Raw genomic sequence first — 23976 nt, 5'->3', positions numbered from 1 at the left:
AATATAATATATGCTGTTTTAGTAATTTTTATTTTTAAAAGTATAATTAGTCATATTGAAAATTGATGAGAGATAAAAAGTAACACAATAAGTCAGTACTTGATCATGAGACTAGATGCCAGATTTAGAAATAAAAGCTTTTAAAAATGGTACTGTCAGTTTCTGCCTTCCTGTTGAGTTACCACTTAGACTTGCATTTAAAAATTAAAGCAGCATATATGTGCTTTCATTCTTAATCAGCTTTTATTTCTTTCCTTTAGAGAACATTTGACTTTTTTTTCCCCGTGGTTTGTTGTATCATGTTTTATAATAATTATTTTTAAAAACCAAAATGTGCTGATATACAAATAAAAGCATTCATATATTTTATGGTTAACAGATATTTAAGCTATGGTTCGGGTCCTAAACGATTCCCCTTGGTAGATGTTCTGCAGTATGCATTGGAATTTGCCTCAAGTAAACCTGTTTGCACTTCTCCTGTTGATGATATTGGCGCTAGTTCCCCACCTAGTGGTTCCATACCATCACATATATTACCAAGGTAAAAAGTTTTCTTGATGCAAGAGGCAGCTGTGTTAACCTGTATTACATAATAATGTAATTGATGCCTTTGAAGAAGGGTTTAAAAAGTGAATGCTGTGATTCATTTTAGCAAATTTTTTAAAAGAGAGGATTTATTAATGTCTTCTGGGAGCATTCTTATTTCATTAGATTTTTTAGTTATGAATTGAAATTTTCATCATCTTTTAGTGTAGAGAATTATATGTTACATTATTTTGGTATGTAGTTATATAAGTTTCAACCTTTTCTAATCAATGAAAATACTTTTAAATTAAATTTTGTTGGCATAATGTAAGCTGGTAAGTATTGATAAGAAATGGTTTTTGTTTCAGCATATATTAGATCTGATTTTTTAAGCCAGTTTTACTCTGAAGCCAAAATTATCCTCATAATAATTTATCCTCATATGTTAAAAATATTGTTAGGATATTAGTCTCTATTTCTTTTTTTTATAATATTCTTTTAAATTATAGGTGAACTTAGTGCTATGTGTTGGGCACAGGATTTGCTCAGTACTTCAGTTTGAAGGCTTAATAACAAATGTTCTATGCTTTGAAAATACAGCACAACAGAACAACAGGGAGCTCCTTCTTCAGAACTGCCCAGCACATCACCTGCATCCGTTTCTGCCATTTCCTCGCGGTCAGTAATACACAAACCATTCACTCAGTCTCGGATACCTCCAGACCTGCCCATGCATCCAGCACCAAGACACATAACGGAAGAAGAACTTTCTGTGCTGGAAAGCTGTTTACATCGCTGGAGGACAGAAATAGAAAATGACACAAGAGGTAAGAAGCTTTGCATAGTGAAGTTACTGTCACCTCAAACGAAGTTTATAAAATTAAAATTGAGAAGGGCCATCACTTCTGAAATTTGTATTTAAATATTGCCCTCATTTTTTTCTCGAAGTTTTCTGTAAGTCTGACTAGTCTGGTCTCCACATTTATGATCTTAATATCAAGTACACAGGCACGAAGAGTTTCCCCAGATTACTTGGCTGATTAATGACATAGCAGATGGTCTGATTTTCTAGTTTAGTGTTCTAAATTTGTATCAAACTGGTATTCACAGCTACTCCACTGGTGAAATGTCATGCATCTTCAGTTTGTACTTCACCTCATGTTTGCATAATGCAAAAGTTGCAGTGATTAAAAAAATTTTTCTTTATTTTTAAGAATTAGAAATGAGAATTTTTGTTTTAAATTTGCTCTCTACCAGAGATTTCTAGATATTATCTATGAACTCAGTGCAAGTATATAATAGATTTTTAACTGGCATGTAGCAAAATAAGAAAAATAAAAATAATGCTGTCTGCATGTGTGCATGCATGCATAGGCTGTTATCTTCTTTTCTAAAAAAGTGTACTTCCTTTTAAAAGTGTACTTTTCATTTTTAATGAAATAGTATTGTTAATATTTTGTGGTATAAGTTTGGTCTATATTTTCTCTTTATGTGTCAAAATATAATATTTTATCATCCAACAATTTTATGTTACTTTTATAGATCTGAAATTTTTAAATTTGAACTTGTTCATGAAATTTGTGCTAGGGGTTATATAATTTCTACTGGGCATTATAGAATGTTTTGAGTCTATAAGATTATATTCAGAAGGGTGATTACTGGGAAACTTGGCACCAAGGTAGTGGCATTGAGGGAGAAAAATATATCCTTGTAGGTGGCTCTTTTGACGCATGTGGTGCACTGACTAGAGGTTAAAGAGAAGAACCAGCAATGGTTCCCTAGTTTGTAATGGTCTGAATAACTAAATACAGTATACTTTGGATAAAGGAAAATTGGTAGTCAAGAAGTCTCTGCCTCAGAGAAGAAAGAAGGGATATGAAGAGTGCACAGATTGGCCATTTTAGATGTAAGGAGTTGGAGAGACATTGATGTCATCAAGTTTTGGATATAATATTGTGTGGTCTACGAAAGAAGGTTTTCCTCAGAGCTTTTGTTTCCTCTCTTTTCATTGTGATTGACAGTAGATGTTAGCATTATCTTTAAGCTATTGTATAGTACTCCAAAATATTGATAGCATATAAAATATTTAATTTTTATATTGATAGTTCTGTAAGTAGGATTTTTTTTTTTTTTGTACTTGAGATTGAACCCAGGTGCATTATACCTCTAGGATATCCTTTTTATCTTTTACTTTGAAACAGGGACTCAATAAGTCGCTGATGCTGGCCTCAGTTCTGCCATACTCCTGTCTCAGCCTCCAAAGTCTTTAAAAGTGTAATTTCTGGTCCAAAATGTGTATATTTTAATTTTTGACTACTCATTCAAAATGATCTCCTCAAAATCTCAAATCAGTGTACATTCCCACCATCTGTGTATGAGAGCCTATCTCCCAATATCTTTCAGAACCCTGTGTACTTTTGAATCTGTGGGAGTCTGGGATTGAAAAATGGTATTTCAGTTTCTTGATTTACATTTCATCTATCATGAACCACAGTTGAATATTCATATTTTTCTGTAAATTTCCTCTTTGTGTGTGTGTATGTACGTACGTGTGTATACTCACTATGGATGGGACGTATGGTCTTACACATGCTAGGCAAGTGTTGTAACACTGAGCTATGTCCCCATCTCTATTTGCCTATTTTTTTTTTTTTATTGGTGGATTGTAGTAATACATCTTAATGGAGTACAATATAGAAGAGGCATACATCCGCAAATCACTATTTACCATTTATCTTACTACTGAGTAGAAAATTTAGCTTATTATAAATATTAACCTTCTGCCATTGTTATATGCTGTAGATATTCCCAGTTTGTTATTTGGCCTTTGTTATGTTGGTTTTTATAATATAGGTTTTTAAAAGTTGTGTGTATGGATCTTTTTCTCTAAATTTAAAATTATTTTCTTGTGGTCTTTCCTGGTTTCTTCTTTCTAATCCCCTCCATGTGTTGTGATTACATAGTAGTTAATCATTTCCATATTGTTACATACATATAGATTGTCTTGTTTTTAAAATTATTATGGAAAATATATGGAACATCTCTATATCTGGTTCATTTGCTAGGATTATATTCTACTGGAAGAAGAAATAATGGGTAATGGGAGCCCATAATTTTATTTCCATTTCTGATTGTAGTAATTTTTTTTTTTTTTTTTTTTTTTTTTTTGGTGGTGGTACTGGGGTTACTGGAAACCCTTCTACCTCCAGGCTACAATCCCAGACCTATTTTTATACTTTTTTATTTGGAAACAGGGTCTCTTAAGCCAGCGCAGGCGGCTGGCTTCAAACCTGCGCGATCCTCCTGTCTCTGCCTCCCAAGCGCAGGGATTACAAGTGTGTGCAACATCACCTGGCATTGTAGTAAATTTGTATTTGTTTACACGTATATGAAGAATATGTGCACAAGTTATTTCATTTTTAAGTTCTGAAGTTTTCTATCAGTATGTAAGGGGGGTTAACTTAATTTTCATTGAAACCTTCGTTTATAGATTTGAACACACTTCAGTTTTATTGGCTCTACACATTTTCTAGATAAAATTTTTTTTTATTTTTAACTATCTCTCTTATATCTTCTAGTAAGGAGAACTATATTTGATTTTATGCAGACTTCAAAAAGTAACATTTTTATGAAAATTTTTAGGAAATTTTCCCTTGTCCTCTGATATGTTTATAACTTAAATTGAATCCCTGTCTTATAAGTTTTAGTTTACATGAGACATTAATCATTAAATAGCACTTTATATCTTTAGATTTGCAGGAAAGCATATCCAGAATCCATCGAACAATTGAACTAATGTACTCTGACAAATCTATGATCCAAGTAAGTGAAATTTTGAACTAATAATAATTTTCAAAGTTATTTATATATACTTTAATTTGTTTATATATTATTTAACCAAATTTTTTGTTACATCTTTGGTTATAAATTTTGGATAAGTTTTATTGTAAAATAAAAAGGATAAGCAGTATATATAGTATGTTAGTATAACTAAATGGGGGAAATTTTATGAAAAATTTTATAACATTTTTTCTGTTCAGTTGTATTACTCTATACCAATTACTCGCTCTTTTTATAGTTTTACAATAAGTCTTATGAAACATTTTTAAGAGATCTTAAAACTATAGCTATGGGAAAAATATATGGCTGTTTAAGGGGCAAGTTTTGTGGAGAAATTCTAAAATTTTTTAAGTTTTTAACTTGTGGTATGCATTAAATAATTATTATTACTTTTTTAGCCACCAATTTAATTGTGAGGAATTAGAAAAGTTACCTGGACATGGAGACACACTCCTGTAATCCTAGTACTTGGGAGACTGAGATAAGAGAATCATAGGTTTGCTACAAGCCTCTGCAACTTAGTGAGGCCCTATGAAATTTAATGAGAACTTGTTTTAAAATAAAAAACAAAATAGGATTGGGATTGTAGCTCAGAGGTAGCATGTCCCTGGGTTCAAATTCCAGTAGCCTGATCCCCCCCCAAAAAAAAAATATATATTTAAAAAAATCATGTGTTACATATAAAACTTTACCAAACATTTGTTATTCAAAAGAAATCAATTAACAGACATATACACAACACATATATTTTCAAAGCTTCAAATATCATCCTTTTATCTGTATACCTATTTTACATGTCTTTAGCTTACATATTTTCTTTTTGCATATGTAGTTCTTCAATTTTTCTTTTTTTTTTTTTTTTTTTGCGGGTCTTGGGATGGAATCCAGGGGCATTCAACCTCCAAGCCGCACCCCCTGCCATATATATATATATATTTTTTTTATTCTTTAATTTGAAACTGGGTCTCACTGAGTTGCAGAGGGCCTCACTAAGTAGCTGAGGCTGTCCATGAACTGCGATCCTCCAGTCTCAGCCTCCCGCATGCTGGGATTACAAGCGTGCGCCACCACGCCTGGCTAGTTTTTCAATATATTAATACCAACCTGTCTTAACCTTTTAAAAAAAGTACTCCGTGTTCGCTCTCAAATAGTAGTTTGTAAGTACACATATATTTTTATGTGTTTTAATTTTTTCATATGATGTGGTTATTAGTAGACTACATAATTAAAATTTAATTTCCTACCCCTCCTCTTTTTTTCTTTGTTTAGGTTCCTTATCGCTTACATGCTGTTTTAGTACATGAAGGCCAAGCTAATGCTGGGCACTATTGGGCATACATTTTTGATCATCATGAAAGCAGGTGGATGAAGTACAATGATATTGCTGTAACAAAATCATCATGGGAAGAACTAGTGAGGGACTCTTTTGGTGGCTATAGAAATGCCAGTGCATACTGTTTAATGTACATAAATGATAAGGCGCAATTCTTAATACAAGGTAAGTATAAAATACATAGTCCAACACTCTTACGTGACTTTTGCTGTTTGTTAGTTAAATATAATTCACTCAGGAGGAGGGTGTGTTCAGAAAGTGCTCTTGGGTTATTTTAAAGGAACACCTGGAATTGAAAAGAAATGTGACCAGAGATGAGAATTGGCATATATTTTATACTCAGCTTTAATTATGATATGTAAATATTGCCTTTTTTTCTTTGCTAAAAATACTTTAATGATTACATGCACATAATGACATATATTTCATACTCATTAGCCTAACACAGAAGGCCTCTGACAGAGCATCTCTCCAGTTTCATTTTTACCTTTGTTCATTTTGAACATTATATACTTTATTGATATTTGAATTTCTGGTTGTATTAGGGCCCGTCAAATAACTTCACATATATATTTCTATCTTCTTAAGTGTGTTATTTATTTTTTTGCTATCAATATTTTTTCTTTTACCCAATGCCTGCTTATCCGTCCAATTTCAATTCAGGTGTAAATTCTTTTGCAAAATATTTCTTAACATATCAAAAACTCTCTCTCTAGCCGGGCGTGGTGGCGCACGCTTGTAATCCCCGCGCTTGGGAGGCGGAGACAGGAGGATCGCGCAGGTTCGAAGCCAGCCGTGCTGGCGTAAGAGACCCTGTTTCAAAAATATAAAATAGGTCTGGGAGTGTAGCCCAGAGGTAGAAGGGCTTCCAGGAACCCCAGTACCATCAAAAAACAAAACAAAACAAACAAAAAAAAAACTCTCTCTGGCTCTCTTGCGTACTTCTGGGGGCATTTATTGTGTGTTGTAACCATGTGTTACCTCATCATGCACACTTTGATCTACTCAAGGCCAGAGTCTGAGTACTAACAGTGCTAAGATCTTTTTATTTCCCATATTCTAAGTGGGCTTTGCATATAGAAAGTACTTAATAAAAGTTTGTCGGACCTGAAAAAACCAACTTTCCTCTTGTATTTAAACATTCAGAAAACTATGTAAACAGTCCACTCATAGATGAAAAGGAACTTGTTTTATGCAAGAATGGAGTAGAGTTTGAATCAGTTTTAAATAGTATTTATGAAATGTTTCAAACCTTGTAACATTGATTATTTTTCTTTTTTTCCTTCATTAAAAAAAATTTATTGGTGCATTGTAACCATACATCGTAATGAGGTACAGGATGGTAGAGGCATACATGCACACATTACATTTTTTAGTTTTCACAATTATTTTCATGGCTACAATTAACTACTTGTGATGAAAAGCAATTTTAGTTTTATATCATACTTAATCAGGCTTAAATTACTCCTTTGTGAAAACTTTGGTTCACAAGTAATCAAATATCTGGTATTTTCTTCTAATATAATGTAGTATCATGCCAGTGTTAAAGAATTTGGCCTCATATTTTATGTCATTTTTGTTCTTCAGATTTCAAAAACTGACAGAATTACCTGTATGGCTTATCAAATATGTATAACTTTTTTGAGCATTTGTTGAGTTTTTAAAATTTTCATGATATTTATTTGCTGTATAGTAAAAGTACAGTTTATATACCATTTAAAATAATCTATTGTTTCAGCTTTATGTTTTTCCTTTAATCCTTAATTTTATACTTGTTTTTAAAATATAAATTGCAGAGGAATTTAATAAGGAAACTGGACAGGCCCTTGTTGGAATAGAAACGTTGCCACCTGATTTAAGAGATTTTGTTGAGGAAGACAACCAAAGATTTGAAAAAGAACTAGAAGAATGGGATGCACACCTGGCCCAGAAAGCTTTGCAGGAAAAGCTTTTAGCATCTCAGAAGCTGAGAGAAGCAGAATCTTCTGTGACAACAGGTTTGTCCATTTTTATTAAGTTGTATTTTTATTAAAAATTACATTTATTATTAATATTATTATTATGAAAATAAGATATGCTAATTAAATTTTAAAATCCTCCAAACTTGAACTTTCTTCAAGTATGAAGAAGTTAGTAAAAATTATCCAAAATTTTGGTATTAGGCAATAAACATAGTTATGTCTTGGCTGCATATCACCTTGTGCATATAGGCCCTTTCCAAGATAAATACGGTGATTCTGCTCACTTTCCCTTTACCTACCCTGCCTACTCTTGGCAAAAAGCAGGAAAAGCTGTGAAATCAAGCAACCTAACCAGTTTACTAAATTTGTTAGAAGAATGAACTCTAATAATTTCAGATTTTAGAAAAAAAAAACCCTGCTATATCCATATGCATTTTATATAGTACTCAAATAACACTATTAATACAGGATGTTTTTAATGAATTTCATAAGTCAAAAAATTACTAGACAGACTCTTTGACACATACCAAATTTTAAAAGCATATAGGTCTATAAAACAGATTAATGTATAAAAACATAAATATTAAAAAATGCTGTTTGCACCAGGCTTAAGGGACACATGCCTATAATCCCAGTGACTTGGGAGGCTGATTCAGAAGGATCAAATTTGAGTCAATGTTGACAGCTTAGTGAGACCCTGTTTCAAAATAAAAACTAGAAAGGGCTGGTGATAGAATACACTGGGTTTAATTCCCAGTGCTACCGAAACAAACAAACAAAAAAACACAAAACCAAACCAAAAGCTATTCTCAAACCATTAGCTGATGAAACCAGTAAGATATTCTAAGTAAACACTATATTAAAATGAAGAAAATATGTTTTATCCAAATTGGAAATAAAGAGTTTTGATTGTAAGAAATTAATTTCATTGTCATGGAGTTGCAAATGCTGTTTTAAGGGAGCATATAAAAACGTGCTCTCTATATAAAGTGTTACTTCTCCATAGTAGCTAGAAAAATGAGCAGATATAAATTAAAACTAGAAAATTTCTGAAATTCATGTGTCTTTTAATAACTCTGAGTAGACCTTTTTAAAATAACCTTTTATTTCAAGAGCTGCATGTTTTATTTTTAATTTCTAAGGGTACATTCAGGTTTTTCTTTCTTTGATTTCATCTTTTATATTTAGATTGTCATGGAGTATTACTCAGGCATGGGGAGTCAGCATTACCATTTTGAATGATAGGTAGAATTATTCTTTCAGGAGAAAACTTGCAATAACAAAATACGAAGTTGTGGCGAATGCAGGCTTTCAGAGATCCCTCCAGACTTAGAACTTTTTATATAAATTGAGTAGTTGACTCATTGAATTTGATATTAAAAGACAAATCAGAGTTTTTGAAAATACATATATAATTATATTAAACCAACATTTTGATATTTAGACATCATAGAGTACACTGGGTACTACTGCTGTATAAATGCCTGGTGAGCTTTACCATTATGTATCTGTACATACCTCCATGGCTACCACATAGGGCAGTCAAGGCTTTATGGGTCACACCAATATAGTTTCGGTAGATATTAAGAAGTTTTTGGTTAGTTCCTTTTGTTTTAAGCCATTTCTCTTCCTTTGAAGTTTCATCGTTGGTCTTTTATATATATCCTTCTAAAAACCACTCCCTAGAATTTTCTCAAGATGGAGCTACTGTCTTACTTTTTTGCTTCTGTTTGTGATACAGGGGATGGAACTCCGGGGTTTCTACCGCCAGGCTACACTCTCATACATACATACGTGTGTGTGTGTGTGTGTGTGTGTGTGTGTGTGTGTGTGTGTGTGTGTATTTAATGTTTATTTGGAAACAGGATCTCACTAATTAGCTGAGGCTGACTTTGAACCTGCGCAGTTTGCTTGTGTCAGCTTTCCAAGTACTGGTATTACAAGCATGCGCCACCACGCCAGGCCTTGTTTTATTCTTACACACTTTTATATATCCCATTCACATGTGATTGTTTTTGCCTTATTAGTAGAAGGAAGAGGCTACGTAATTGGCGTAAGTGGTCATAGTAACTAAACACTTAGTCACAGTGAATAGTTTCATTGATTGAGCTCCAACTTTATTCTTGGTCCGCCTATATTTTTTAAAATAAAAATATTAAGCTGGGCGTGGTGGCGCATGCTTGTAATCCCAGTACTTGGGAGGCTGAGACAAGAGGATTGCATAGGTTCGAACCCAGCCTTGGCTACTTACTGAGGCTCTCAGTCACTCAGTTAGACCCTGTTTACAAATAAAGAATAAAAATAGGGTTGAGGGTGTAGCTACGAGGTAGAATGCCACTGGGTTCCATTCCCAGTACCACCAAAAAAAAAAAAAAATTAAGTCCTATGTAGCCTCCTCTTGGTCTTGTGTGTCTCTTCTAAGACCTTACAAATTTAGGGATAGCACATTTATTTTACTTCTGTTTAGTCAAAACTTATATTCTTGGCTAATATTTCTATTTGATGAGGACTAATCTTACATACCTTATATATTTGTTATCTTATTTTTCTCGACTTATATAAAAAGGCCAAACCCATATCCCCCACATTCCTTTTTTCACGATCTGTACTAATCACCATATACTTTACATACTTTATTTATTTTTACAAACACAGTACTGATTATTGGCATGTATGTTTGTCTGTTTTGCTGTGTAAAAAATTATCTGAGAATGCAGACATTATTTCTGATAGGAATTAAAACAACTAAATAGAAATGTTCGATTCACATAAAACTGCTACAAAAATTAACATCCATTCTGAGTGTTAAATGCAGTACCAGTACTATCTCAATAAGAAGTATTGTGTCTTCTACAGGAAATAGACATTTTTGTTTGAGTTAGTAGAAATAGGTGTGCAGAATCTGTACATTTGGAGTGATATTCTTTATAAAATTTATTTCTATATTTTCTTTAGAAAATTTCCTTCCTTCCTCCCTCCCTCCCCCTCCCTCCCTCTTTCTTTCTCTCTTTCTTTCTTTCTTTCTTTCTTTCTTTCTTTCTTTCTTTCTTTCTTTCTTTCTGGTACTGGGGATGGAACCCTTCTACCTCTGGGCTACACTCCCAGACCTATTTTATATTTTATTTGGAAACAGGGCCTCTTAAGCCAGTGAGGCTGGCATCGAACCTGCGTGATCCTCCTGTCTCCACCTCTCAAGCAAGGGGATTACAAGCATGTACTACCACACCTGGCAGAAAATTTATTTTCTAAAGAAATTGTTCTTTAGAAAATTTATTTCTATATTTATTGCAATAGAATAAAAATGTTCTATTACTATATTAACTTTGATTCCATATTAACTAATTCACCCTCTGTTTCATGGTGGTTTAATATATCACAGTTGAGTAAGGATCATATTTCATTAAAATCATTTATTTTCTATTATTAGAAAAATTTTAATACTCATGCCATTTTTCTATTTCTTTTCATACTTTTCAAAAGAATTGATTTGTTTAATTTGTATAATACTTTGAGGATTTCAAAGAGAATCCTAGGTGTGCTAGGATTATGAACGACCAGTGGAAGTAGTGCAAAGAAATCTTGTTCATAATCAGAAGAATGATTTTCCTTTACTTCTTGTAAAATTTTTTCAGTAAATCTATAACATAAGAACCAATTAAAATCCAATTTCAACTGAATGACTTTTCAAATAAAACATTATAATATATACTAACCAAATTACTATTTTGTCTTCTGCCTACATGTGACCAAGAAATCCATTAGCATCAATTCTCTAGTGTCATTCATTGCTTACTGAAACTAAGTAATAAATGATTAGAGCCAGGAATGGTGGCACATACTTGTAATTACAGTAGTTGTAAGGCTGAGATGGGAGGATTGTAGGTTGGAGGACAGCTGTAGCAAAGTAGTGAGGCTGTCAATAACCTAGTAGAGACTTTTAAAAAATAAAAAAGGATTGGGATTATAGCTTGGATGTAGAATGTTTTGGGGTTCAATCCCAAGTCAACAGTTTTTAACCATAGGTAAACATATTAAAATAACTAGTGAGATTTTTATCTTGAATAAATTCAGCACATCCTAAGACTATGGAATCTAAGTCCCTGGAGGAAGAATATAGACTGTTCATTAAAAGATCTTTACATAATTCTGAGCTGTATCTCTCTTTAAGTAGCATGACTGTAGGTTTTATTTATATCACAAATTATTCTGAAGAAGAAAAGAACTTGTTTATAGTTATTTTTTCTTGTGTTGTTGTGATTATTTTCAGCTAGCATAGAATGGCCCTTGATAGATTGCTTTTAGGGAATCACTGGTTCTAAATACTTTAGTGCTTTTAGGGAATCACTGGTTTAAAATACTTTTCTAGAATGATAGACTACCTATTTGTTAAGTAACCTTATGAACTATGATTGTATTCAATGTGATTGGAATAAGTATGATTCATTCTTAAGTCAAGGCAGTAAATACTTCTGAAATATATCCTAGGTATCTTTTTTAATAGTTAAGAATAGGTTCTTATGCCTTCATAGAAAGCTAGTTGTTGATTGAATTGACCCTCTTGTTAAAATTTTGAAGACCATAACTAGGAAATTCACATAAGTAAATTACCTCCTCAATTCCTACATTCCTTTACTTTGTGATGAAGGTGTATCAAAGGAGCCATCTCAGAGTACCTTTATGCCTCTTCTTCAATAAACACATAGGTGAATGAAGCCACTGAATTATGTACCATGTAGAGTATATCTGAAAAATATCTTATGTGGAGGCTACTTGAAATCTCAGAGCATCACTATTAGACCAAATAAGTGATTTGAGAGATAATTTAGGCATAGCTCCACCCATAGAGAACTATTCATGCATGGTGAAATGAATGTGTTTAGGAGTTTGGAGTTAGAAGATGGGTAGAAGAAACACTGAGGAATTATGAATAACAAGTTTTGCAAAAAGCAGTCACTACCTGTCTTTCAATATATAGCCTAGACAATATATTAAACTAAGACTTGTTACTTTATAAACTGCCAATTAGACTATAAAATAGATGAAGAAAGCATGTCTTTATTAAGTTCCTACCATTCTTATTGCCCAGCAGTGGTGAGGATTTTATAGTGTTACAGGATAGACAAAAATCATTGTGTGCATTTTTAGGGCAAAAGCCAGATTTTTTGTCCTACTGCTATTCTTACAGTGAAATGAAAATTGCCTAAATATATGATGAGGTAATAGTTTTATGATCCCTCATACAGAATATTGCTCTGTAACCACAAAAATTAGATTTTATTGATATGAAAATGTTTATAGTTCTTTTTAACTAGGTGTGGTGAAGCACACCTGTGATCCTAGTACTTAAGTGTCTGAGACTGGAGGATTGCAGGTTCAAAGCCAGCCTCAGCAACTTGATTGGCTCTCAGCAACTTAGCAATTCCGTTTCTGAGTAAAAAATCAAAATAGAGCTGGGGTATAGCTCCGAGTTAGAATGACCCTAGTTTCAATTCCCAGAAACACACACACACACACACACACACACACACACACACACACACACACAGTTTAATTGAAAAAAATATGAGTTGATAGGTAATGTCTGTAAATACCTAGTACCTAAAATATTAACAATGCTCATTGGATGGTAGAAATAATTTTTAATTTTTCTCATTTTATTTGCTTGTTCCTATAAACATGCACTTACTTTTGGTTTGATACAATGATAATAAAGTCTTTCTTTTTTATGAGGACCTTCTATTTTAATCTGATATTCTCCCAATAATCAATATTCTCCCAAGAATATTTTCCTATGCTTATCTTATGTTTCATGTAAACCAGGTTGCTCAGTATTTCTCTTAGATTTGAGGAATATACTTATTATTATTGCATGGCTTGCAAAGTATCCTTCACCTTAAAAATGCACTTTTACCATCCCAATCTATTCTCCCTACTAAATTTAGCATATTACCTTTTTGTTTTGTTTTGTTTTGTTTTTCCATTGGGAATCGATCCCAGGAGTGTTCTGCCTTGGAACTACACCCACAACCCTATTTTATTTTTTTTAATTTGAAACAAGGTCTTACTAAGTTACCACACACTGCACACTGGCCTTGAACCTGCAATCCTGATGTCTCATACTTCCAAACACTAGCATTACAGGTATGTGCCACCATGCACAGTTAGAGTGTCATTAATAGCAGGTATTTTATTAATCTTTTATCTGTTATTGTTTTTTCTACCTCGAGTCTTCTTTATGATTTCCAAAATAATCCTCTTTAAAATCCTTCTTGAAAGTCTTCTTTAACCTGCAGCACCATCTTTTTTTTTTTTTTTTTTTTTTTTTTTTCTATACTGGGGATGGAACCCAGGGGTATATAAGTGATATACCACCAGAGCCCTATTTTTATTCCTTATTTTGAAACAGGGTCTCACTGAGTTGCAAAGGGCCTCACCAAGTAACTGAGGGGTGGCCACAAACCATGATCCTCCCGTCTCTGGCCTCCCAAATGCTGGGATTATAAGCATGTGTCAGCACACCCAGCTAACCTTAACATTTTAGTTCTCCTTTGTTAGTGATTAAACATAGGATCTTAAACATGCTGGACAAATAAGTTCTACCAGTGAGCTATACTCCAGCCCTCCCCAAAAAAGTTTATTGAACTTTCCATGTTGCCATTGTACTTAAAATTGACTGACTTCCTTTTACTCTTAAAATTTTGTCATGGTTTAAATGCTTTTGCTCTCCCTGCATCATCTCTTGCCATATTCCTGCTCTTTACAGAGTTTCCCCATACTGTTCATTCTTTGGATCTAGCCCATGTTAATTACTTGGCCTCTTTGTTCTTTCACCTGAGACAACTCATTTTTTCAGCTTTTAAAAGTCATTATATCCCTCTTTTCACAAACTAAATTTCTCATACTACCCCAACCTCATTTTATTTTTTAATGTTATCATAATATTGTAAAAAATCATACATCATTATTTGGTTAGTGACTTTTCTATAGGTGACTGTAAGATCATAGGGATTGAGACTGGCTGTCTTGTCACACTTGAAGCCCCAGTGTCCAGTCCAGTGCCTGGCACATAGTTAGAGGCTTAATTAAAATGATTGTCTAATGAAATAGCCATTTAAGGTGTGTTGAAATTGTAGTACTTCTATTTGAGAAATACTTCACTTTGGTGATTTTTAAATTTAATAAAATGTTAGAATTACAGTGGCCCTGTTATACTTCACTAGGTAGTATCTCAAGGGCTAGCTGAACTAAAATCAACACTGTAGTTTTTGCTGTACTTTCTTTTTCTTTATATTCATTCATTAACATACTTAGCCATTGTTCCATTATGTTATTATATCCCTATTTTATGTTAGGCATTGAAAAGTAAGCAATGCAAAAAGAAGGTAGCATTCGTGCTCATGAGATTCTTATAGTCCAGCAAGGAATAAAGTTTTTAAATAAATACACAAATAATTGTTATAATACATCATACCTAAAAGGAATATTTAAGTTACATTACAGCAGTGGTTTTTACCTAGGAGTTGTTTTGTCCTTGAGCAGACATCTGACTATGCCAGGCACATTTTTGTTTGACACACCTTGGGAAAGGAGGAACAGTATTAATGGCATCATTGGGGTTCACAGGTCAGCCTTCCACACCAAAGAATTTCCCAAACCAAAATCTTAATGGTGCTGAGGCTGGGAAATGAGTGCTATAGAAATGGAATGATCATTAGTACTTACATACAAAAATGGTATTTATGCAAAAGGGTGATTAAAAGTTACTAGATGGGGAGAGTCAGAGAGTGGGTAAGCATTGAAATAGAGGGAAGAATATATGAGAAAATCTGAAGGTTGGAAGATAAACCTCTCCTTTAGGAAAACTGGAAAAAAATAAAGCCGCATATGAGGACCATTTTGAGTAAAGGACAAAAAATAATGTTGGAGAGAGAGAGGCAGAAATATGCAAATTAAAGGCCTTATTGGTCATGTGAGGATTTGGGGATTGTCTATCAAATACCCAGAGGATATTATTATTAGATATGTGGGTCTGGAGCTCAAAAGATAGGAAGAAGTTGGAGATAGCATCCAAGTCTTTATATGGATGGTAGTTTTTTTGTTTCATTTTTATTTTTGTGGTACTGAGGATGGAACCCAGGGACATTTTACCTCCATGCTACACCCCCAGCTTTATTTTTTAGTCTTTTTAGTTTTTGAAACCGGGTCTCACTGAGTTGCGAAGGGCCTCGCTAAGTAGCTGAGGTAGCCAGTGAACCATGATCCTCAGGTCTCTGCCTCCCAAATGCTGGGATTACAAGCATTCGCCACCACACCCAGCCTTACATGGTTGTCAGGGGCAGACCATTCCCTCCCCTTCCCTCTTGTTTGGTAAAATGTTGAAGATTTTCCAGTATAAGCTTTTGGTACTTATATCAGAAAACATTTCCTGTGAATTCTTTACCATAAAATATTAATGAGTGCTTCCTTTAATAGTTATTTTAGTACTCGTGGTTCTTTTGTTTGTTTTTGTCTTTGGTTATATTTATTTTGTAAATTCTGGGAATAAAATACTATATGTTGAAGGATATATTTTACTTTAAGTAGTAGACTAAAATAGGTTATTGTTTAACTCCAGAATTAGACATCAGCAACAAACTCAACTTAGTATAGACTCTGTGATTTATACAATTGATTCTTTTCTCATGAAGCACAAGCAGGAGAACCAGAATATCTAGAGCAGCCATCAAGAAGTGATTTCTCAAAGCATTTGAAAGAAGAAACTATTCGAATAATTACCAAGGCATCACATGAGCATGAAGATAACAGTCCTGAAACAGTTTTGCAGTCGGTAAGAACTTTTCTTTTGGCTCTCTGGATGTAGCCATGTTCACATTTCCTACAGTGCATTGGAGAGCAACCTGTCCGCGATTCAGGAGAGACAAGGCCCAGTGACAGCTTTGCCGTGAACATGATTGAACATGAACAAGCCACCTAACCCTTGGGCTTGTGATTTCCTCAGCTGACAAACTTCAGATGCTTTCCTCTGAAGTTTCTATCTTCCTGTCAGAAAATTATGAAGAATCCTAACCGTAGACTAAGTCAGCCATTTAACTTGGAACTCAAAATGAGAAGTACAAAGTTTTAACATTTTTTTCTCTCCCGTACCCATCCCTCCATCTATAATTTGGTTCATTGAACTAGTTCGGAATTTAAGAAACAATTTTTTTATGAATTATGTTTATAATAAGATACTAGTTGTTCTAGAGAACCATTAGCAAGATAAATAAATGTTACAAAACAGTTCAGACATGTCCTGGGTAAAAATTGTCATTATTATACTATTTTGTAGTTTTTGAGGTTATTTTTTTAGAATACTGAATTGAACATAGTGATGCAATATTTTGTTATTGGTGAATATGATTTTCTGAAAAGTGCTGTTTCAAGAATTTGGTACTACAAAACCAAATAGTTGTTTATTTTACTACTGAATATAAAGAGTTCTATTTCAGGTTTTATGGTAGTTCTTATTAGTATTTGAAGATTCCTGCCCTAAAGAACTAAAAATAGTGGAATATAGCATAATATTACAACACATATTTTTTCAGATTAGTGAGTAAATTCAGTCTCTGCAATAACCTGCTACTTGCAATGAGACCTTCAATTTGCCAAGACCTCAATTAACTAAAATTTACAATAAATAGGATTTTTCTCTTACTTATGTTTTGGTGAACTAAAATAATTATTAGAAACTATCTTTATTCCTTCATTTCTAGTTTGAAAATTTTTCAAAATATATTATCATTAAAATTATTAATTTGAATATATTTTTAAGATTTTAAATTTCACAAATGCCTTAAAGAGGCTGTAATAAATTCCGGATGAACATCTGCTAATGCTAAAGCTTCTCCTGAGAAATACTCTGCTTAGTAGATCTGAGAAGTCTGCTTTTTGGGGAATGGAAAGAGGAAGACTAAAGGAAGGAGTAATGACAGAGGAATACATACACATTGAAGAAATATTTTTGCCCTATATAAGATATTAATTTGTAGGGCATTTGCTCAGTAGAACTTTTGTTAGAACCTAATGATGGTTAATAGTGTCATCCTTTTAGCCAGTATCAGAAAAATAAAAGCATTACTTAGCTTACTGCAGAGCCATGATTTTTTTAAGTTTAGCTAATGACATGTAATTTAAATTCACAGAAATCACTTAAATTTTGATTTCTTAGTTTTCTTAATGTGAGTTTTGTCTTACCATAACCAGCAGCTTCAAAAACAAAAGAAAAAACAACTTAAAAAAGGAAGACAGGCCGTAAGTGAATATGATAGAAAAATATCATATTTATCTTACTTGTCTTCTGGAGTAGCAGCTACAGTTAGTTCCATGCTGTATAATTCTACAGCTATCTAAGATGCTACGCTTGGTAGTCACAAGTGGCCTGTGGTTACTGTTTCCATGGTCATTTGCTTAGGATCTTGGTACCACTTCATATCATGGTTTCATATTTAAATTTATTAGATGCTACATTGAGTCTTCAGACTTTGGGATCAGGTATTTCTATGCTTTATAAATGCTTCATTTGCTTTTTGTTAGCAATTCAGCTTTGAGTAAATTGCTTAATTTCTCTGAAAGTCTTACTCATGTTTTCCACATAGAAGAGGCAGTTCTAGGGTTAGTGAAGAGTATTTTTTTTTTATAAAGTACCTTGCATGGCATGTAGTATGCACTAGTTTCCCTGTTACTTCAGTCCTGACTATTCACAAATAAACAATATATTAAGTTCCAACCTTAGAATTGAAAATAATTTTCTGGAAAGCATAGAGCCACAGAAACCATGAACATGCTCCAAATGTTAAAGCAGCTTGCTTTTGCTTTTTATTTTTTGTTTAAGTTTTTATTGTTGCATTGTAGTCATACATCTTAATGGAGTACAAGATGGTAGAGGCATACATGCACATATCACTGATTTAGCCCTGTAGAAGAAGGTTGTTAATTTAATGATACTTTAGGGTATTTCAAAAAGAAGGAAAAATAGATACCGAGAAAGAATCATGCATTGACCCAGTTACTGCTTAATCACTGTCAGTATTTCGGTTTTGTTTTTTTCATTCTTTCTTTTAAACATAGTTTTGGGATTTATTTTTGTTGAGTTACTACTACATAGAAAAATTTATCTTGACTTTTCTTTGTTTAGCCACCTAACTTTATAATGTAACTATTTCCTCATCTTACAAACTTAGTAAAAAAAAAAAGTCTAATGGCTGAGTATGGTTTTACTAAGTATTTAAATTCATGTTCACTTAATTCTTTGATCCATTGTATATTTGTTCCTACTTTCACATTATTATAAACATGCTATTAGAAACTAAATTTCACCCCATCTCAAGCTTTTTGCATAGACTAAATTTCCCATAGTTGAATTTCGAGGTTAAAAAGGTATACACATGAATATGACCAACAGGCTATAGTTCTGTGGCTGACTTACACTTCTTATGATACCACTTTAAAAACAAATAATTTTATTGTTAATGGTTTTCAAGTAATTAATAAAAATATTTGTTTAATATTTTTTCAACTTATTATCTCAGGAACTTATTTTTAACTATTTAAGTTTATTAATGGGGTCATATAGAGCCTGAAAATAATAGAAAAATATAAACATGTACTTATGTCACTCCTTTATAAAATATATGCTACTTTAGTATGTATGAATTTGTAGATTGATACTGAATTATTATAGCAGTAAAGTTTCTTATAAAAGTAACTTTTACAAGTAAAAGTAAAGTCTTGTTCAACTTTTACCTATATAATTAGCCAACATTACTCTTTTGAAACTCTTCAACAGTAACTGGAAAGACTTATAAAACATTTTTCCTAACTGCAGTTTTTTCCTCTAAGGTAATATGTTAATTTATAAGGATCCTTTTTATCAGAAATACATTTCTGAGTTGCTATCTGTTTTAAGTTTATATTTTCTGTTTTTAATATGGTATTTTGGATGGGTTTGCTGATAGGAAATTAATCACCAGAGACTCTAAACAGATTGTCTAATTTACCTAATAGTTTATTTTTGTGAATGGAAACGTAGCACAATAATTTTATGTTCTAGCGGGACTTAAACTTCCTATTTACATCTCTTAATTATAAACACATATATGTATGATAATGGTACTATTGAGTTAGAATTATTTCAGTAAAAGCAATTTAAGGTAATACAATAAAATATTGGCAATACTTGTCATTTATGAAGCCATTGTTACACACTAGGTATTAGTTTAGCTGAATATTACCACTCATGATCACAACAGTTAATGCAGGTTGCTTATTTTCATTTGAAAATTTGAGGATACAGATAAGTAAGGAAATCTTTTCTAAAAATATACAGGAATAACATTTTTAAAAGAACATTTTTTTTTAAAGGGGTAGTGCTAGTCTTGATCATTAGTTTCGTTTTATTGTTTAATTAAACTCTGAGTTATGTTGTACTTCTAGAAAGTCAGAAAATATTTACAGTACTAAAATGTACCTGTTTCAAATGGAAATAAAATTTCTTAATTGCTCTTATTAAGATAATATAAATTGAAATTACTTAAGCTGTTGGCAAGCACCTATATGACTGTTGACATTTGCTTATTGATAAGTAGTACCTATACTAATTATAAATCTATCATTAAAATAAGATTGTAAAATTTAAATATTATTTTGAATGAGTCATTTGCTTTTGAGTGGACTTCTGTGGGTTTCACAGTGGTTTCTACTTTGTTAGTATGAAGAGTGGAATGCATAGAATTTGTTAACAATGAAAACATAAAAAGGAATAAATCTCATAGAGTTAAAAATTGGTATCACTTTTCAATACCTTTTTATGTTTTATATTTATATTTTAAGAAGTATTTATTGAACATTTAAAACATACACAGAGTTAAACACAGTAGAATATGGATGTTAACTGGATATATAACTGATTACTAAAAGGAATAGAAAGGTAAACTATAGAAGAAAACCCTGCAGACTTTTGGGCTTAGAGTAGGTCATACTCTTATTTTATTGTCATATAAAAGTCTTTCTGGAGTTATGGAATTCTAAAAAGTAAAACTCAGCTATATAGACACTTCATAACAAATATAGCTCTAGTATTTATTATTTTTAAGTATTTGGGGTTTAAAATGCTATGTGGGGAAAAAATAAATGATAATCTTAAGTGTCTGGAATGAAAAGGGAAAGCCTGTACATTTTGTACTATTATTTGATTAATAAATTTGCTTCTAATTTTTTTAGTTTTAGATGGCTATATTTTACACTTAGCAAATGCAGATATTTATAAAAGATTTTGAGTCTATGCACTTGAACTTCATGCTTCAATTGTTATCTTTTCTAATGTTCACACCAATGGTTTTCTTCTGCAGAAACCTGAAAATACCACAAACCAACTACCTTCTAACCAGCAAGTTGTAGAGGTGGAGATTCCTCATGTAGGGAAATTTATGATTGAATCAAAGGAGGGGGGTTATGATGATGAGGTATCTTTATGATAGTGCTCTGCACCATCATTATTTTTTTCTTTTTAATAAAAGTACTTTTAGCATGTCTGTATGCTCACACTTAAGTCTGTTGTTGCATAACATACAGCTTTGCCACCCATGGTGTGAAATTATCCTACCAATTACTAACAGAACTTTGAAGTACATGGACATTTATGTAGAAAGCTTATGGAATATGTGAAAAGAATGATTTTATATTTTTGGAGTAGTTTTGTATAGAATTAGGATGAGTTTATTCTCAGGCTTATAGAATATAATAAGATTTAATAATATAACAAAAACATTACATTTAAAAATAACTTTTAAGCCAGGCGTGGTGGCACACGCTTGTATTCCCCGCGCTTGGGACGTGGAGACAAGAGGATCGCGCTGGTTGAAAGCCAGCCACGCTGGCTTAAGAGACCCTGTTTCCAAATAAAAATATAAAATAGGTCTGGGAGTGTAGCCTGGAGGTAGAAGGGTTTCCAGGAACCCTAGTACCACAAAAATAAATATATAAATAAATGAATAAATAAATAAAAATTTAAAAAAATAAATTAAAATAACTTAATTTTTCCTGCTTTAGTTGTATAGCTTATTATATTTAGCCCACCATTACCTCCTAGAAAATCTTAAAGCATCATTTCAAAATGATTTTCTTTCTACCACAACCTCTACCTGTGACTGAGTAGGACTCATTGAAATTACTGAGTGCCTTGCAGTGTTTTACACATTGTGACATCTCTTTCTTTAGCTTAACTTATCCTCCGATTTGTTTTTCCAAATGCCAACAGTCTGTAAGCATTTTTGTTAGGGTAGTTTTTTTGGAATCCAGATGCAAGTGATATTTTGCTCCATCAGATTATTTTCACTCCTTTCCTACTATTCTCTTGAGACTCTTAAAATTGTTCTTTTCCATATTTGAGGGAGCATCAGGAAAGCTATTTCTGAGTAGCAAACAGAGAAAACCATACCTAAAGGGAGGCAGGGTTGTTTAAAGGACAAAAATACCCTCATTGATTATATCATCTGTTAGTTTTTACAAGTGAGGATAAAAGTAGAATATATATTAAATATTTTTCTAAGTAACTTCTCTTTCAGACTTACTCCAAGATTATTATAATTACTATCAGGAGTTAATCACAAAAATTGAAGCTTCATAAGGGCATTAATACTATCATATGAATATAAGTAAATATGGCCATAAAAATATGAAGTAGATTTGTGAGGTAGGAACTGGTTTGAGAGTTTTCTTAAACCTTAATGTTAATTATATTGCAATTCTTTGTGAATAATCAAAAATAAAACTGTAAATAATAATCTTAGTAGCTGTTATCTCATGATCCTTATAACTTCATAGTGTTGTGAGTTATTTCATATTGCAGATATTTTAAAATGTAAACAGCTGAAGATAAGCTATTTTGAAAACAAAGATATAATAAAGAATCAGTACTTACTGGTACTACATGGTTCCAGTAACTTTTTATTGCTATGCTGGCTCTTGAAAATTATAGAAACTGGCATGTTTTTAAGTAATGGTAATTTTCTGGTAAAACACCTTAGTGCTTGTTTTTGAATGAGACTTCTAGTATTTGAAAAAGAATTGTGATTAATCATCTAACACTATTTTTGTGCAAATGTTTATGTTAACAGCAATCATGTGTTTTGTTGTAGTTTTAATTTATTAGAGTGACAGTTTAACACTGCATGTGCCTTGAAACTTTTAAAAGTTAAGTTACATCGATACAAGGCTGCTGCTTACAGATGTACAGGTTGTACAGATGTGAGGACATCCATAGCAATGGGGTAGACGTGGGATTAAAACTGAGTTCTTCCTGAGCTCCCCAAGCCTTGAGGAGGCTTTTTTAATTGACAAAGAAGGATTATTATTATTATTAATTATTATTTTCTAAATGGTTCTCTCAGCAGGATTCTGCTGATTTTCTTAAGAAATAATTGATTTTTTTCTAAATAGTTTTCTAATTTGGCCAGAAGAGATTTCTTTTTGAAATTTCATTTCAGAGAGGATGCCTTTTTGCAATTTGCACAAAGGCACCATGTGAGCCAGCTGTATCTCTGTACAGATGATGCTGAAAGATGCTTACCTGTACACTAAGTCACATTTGCTACTATAAAAATATAGCATTTGGTTTCTAAATAGTGGAAAAGAAAGTTTAAACTTGCATGTAAAATATTACTTTGGTTTAAAAAAAGTTTTTTATGTTAACTATCCAAAAATTCTTACTTTAAATCCCTATGGCAGATGATGATGACACCGAACATGCAAGGTATTATAATGGCAATAGGTCAATCCAGGAATGTATATGACAGGTGTGGTCCTGAAGCAGGGTTCTTTAAGGTACAATTAACATTTCCTCTTATTTCTTTTTTTTTTAAGTTAAACTTCTTAAAATGTTTTTTTTTTTCAATCAAATTTGTTTTTCTATATTCTCTTTTCCTATCTTACCCATGCCCTCCTGGTCTGGAGTTTCTTATATGCGTGAATACAAGATTCTTTTTCTTTGCATTCAGATAATTCAAGAAAATGAGAACATTTTACCTGAGTTCCCAATAGTGTGCCTCTCAATTCACCAAAAATTTGAATTGTGTTTTATATTTGAAGAGAATAGGGTATTGGTAAGCAGTAATAGGAACTAAGTGATTGCTTCTGAGAATAGTTTATTTTCTCCTTATTGTTCATGTTATAAATCAATATTAGAATGTTTTTCTTTTTATTTTATTATCATTTGATACTAAATTGCTTTCTTCACTCAATTTCTTCTAAAATTATTTGCTTTTTAAATATTTTTATCTTCTC

The 23976-nt window shown here is 32.4% G+C and overlaps 1 protein-coding gene across 4 annotated transcripts in view; it reads left to right on the top strand.

Annotated features, from left to right (window-relative positions):
- Positions 1–23976, top strand: part of USP25 (ubiquitin specific peptidase 25) — a gene marked incomplete at both ends in the record, with an annotated part of 131216 nt that overhangs the window by 81874 nt on the left and 25366 nt on the right. Inside the window, 8 exons of one of the 4 annotated variants that reach the window (XM_080695447.1) lie at positions 380–541; positions 1126–1352; positions 4277–4347; positions 5635–5863; positions 7495–7695; positions 16347–16486; positions 21045–21158; positions 23422–23517. In XM_080695447.1, the coding sequence (XP_080551573.1) occupies positions 380–541; positions 1126–1352; positions 4277–4347; positions 5635–5863; positions 7495–7695; positions 16347–16486; positions 21045–21158; positions 23422–23517 (1240 nt within the window). The remainder of the gene's footprint in view (positions 1–379; positions 542–1125; positions 1353–4276; positions 4348–5634; positions 5864–7494; positions 7696–16346; positions 16487–21044; positions 21159–23421; positions 23518–23976) is intronic. The other 3 variants (XM_080695448.1, XM_080695449.1, XM_080695450.1) reach the window with 3 other exon arrangements.

The sequence above is a fragment of the Muscardinus avellanarius genome, assembly GCF_963383645.1.
Source record: "Muscardinus avellanarius genome assembly, chromosome: 5".
In the NCBI taxonomy this organism is placed as follows: domain Eukaryota; kingdom Metazoa; phylum Chordata; class Mammalia; order Rodentia; family Gliridae; genus Muscardinus; species Muscardinus avellanarius.
Note: the sequence above shows the minus strand (reverse complement) of the source record. Positions and strands in the feature narration are given on the sequence as shown.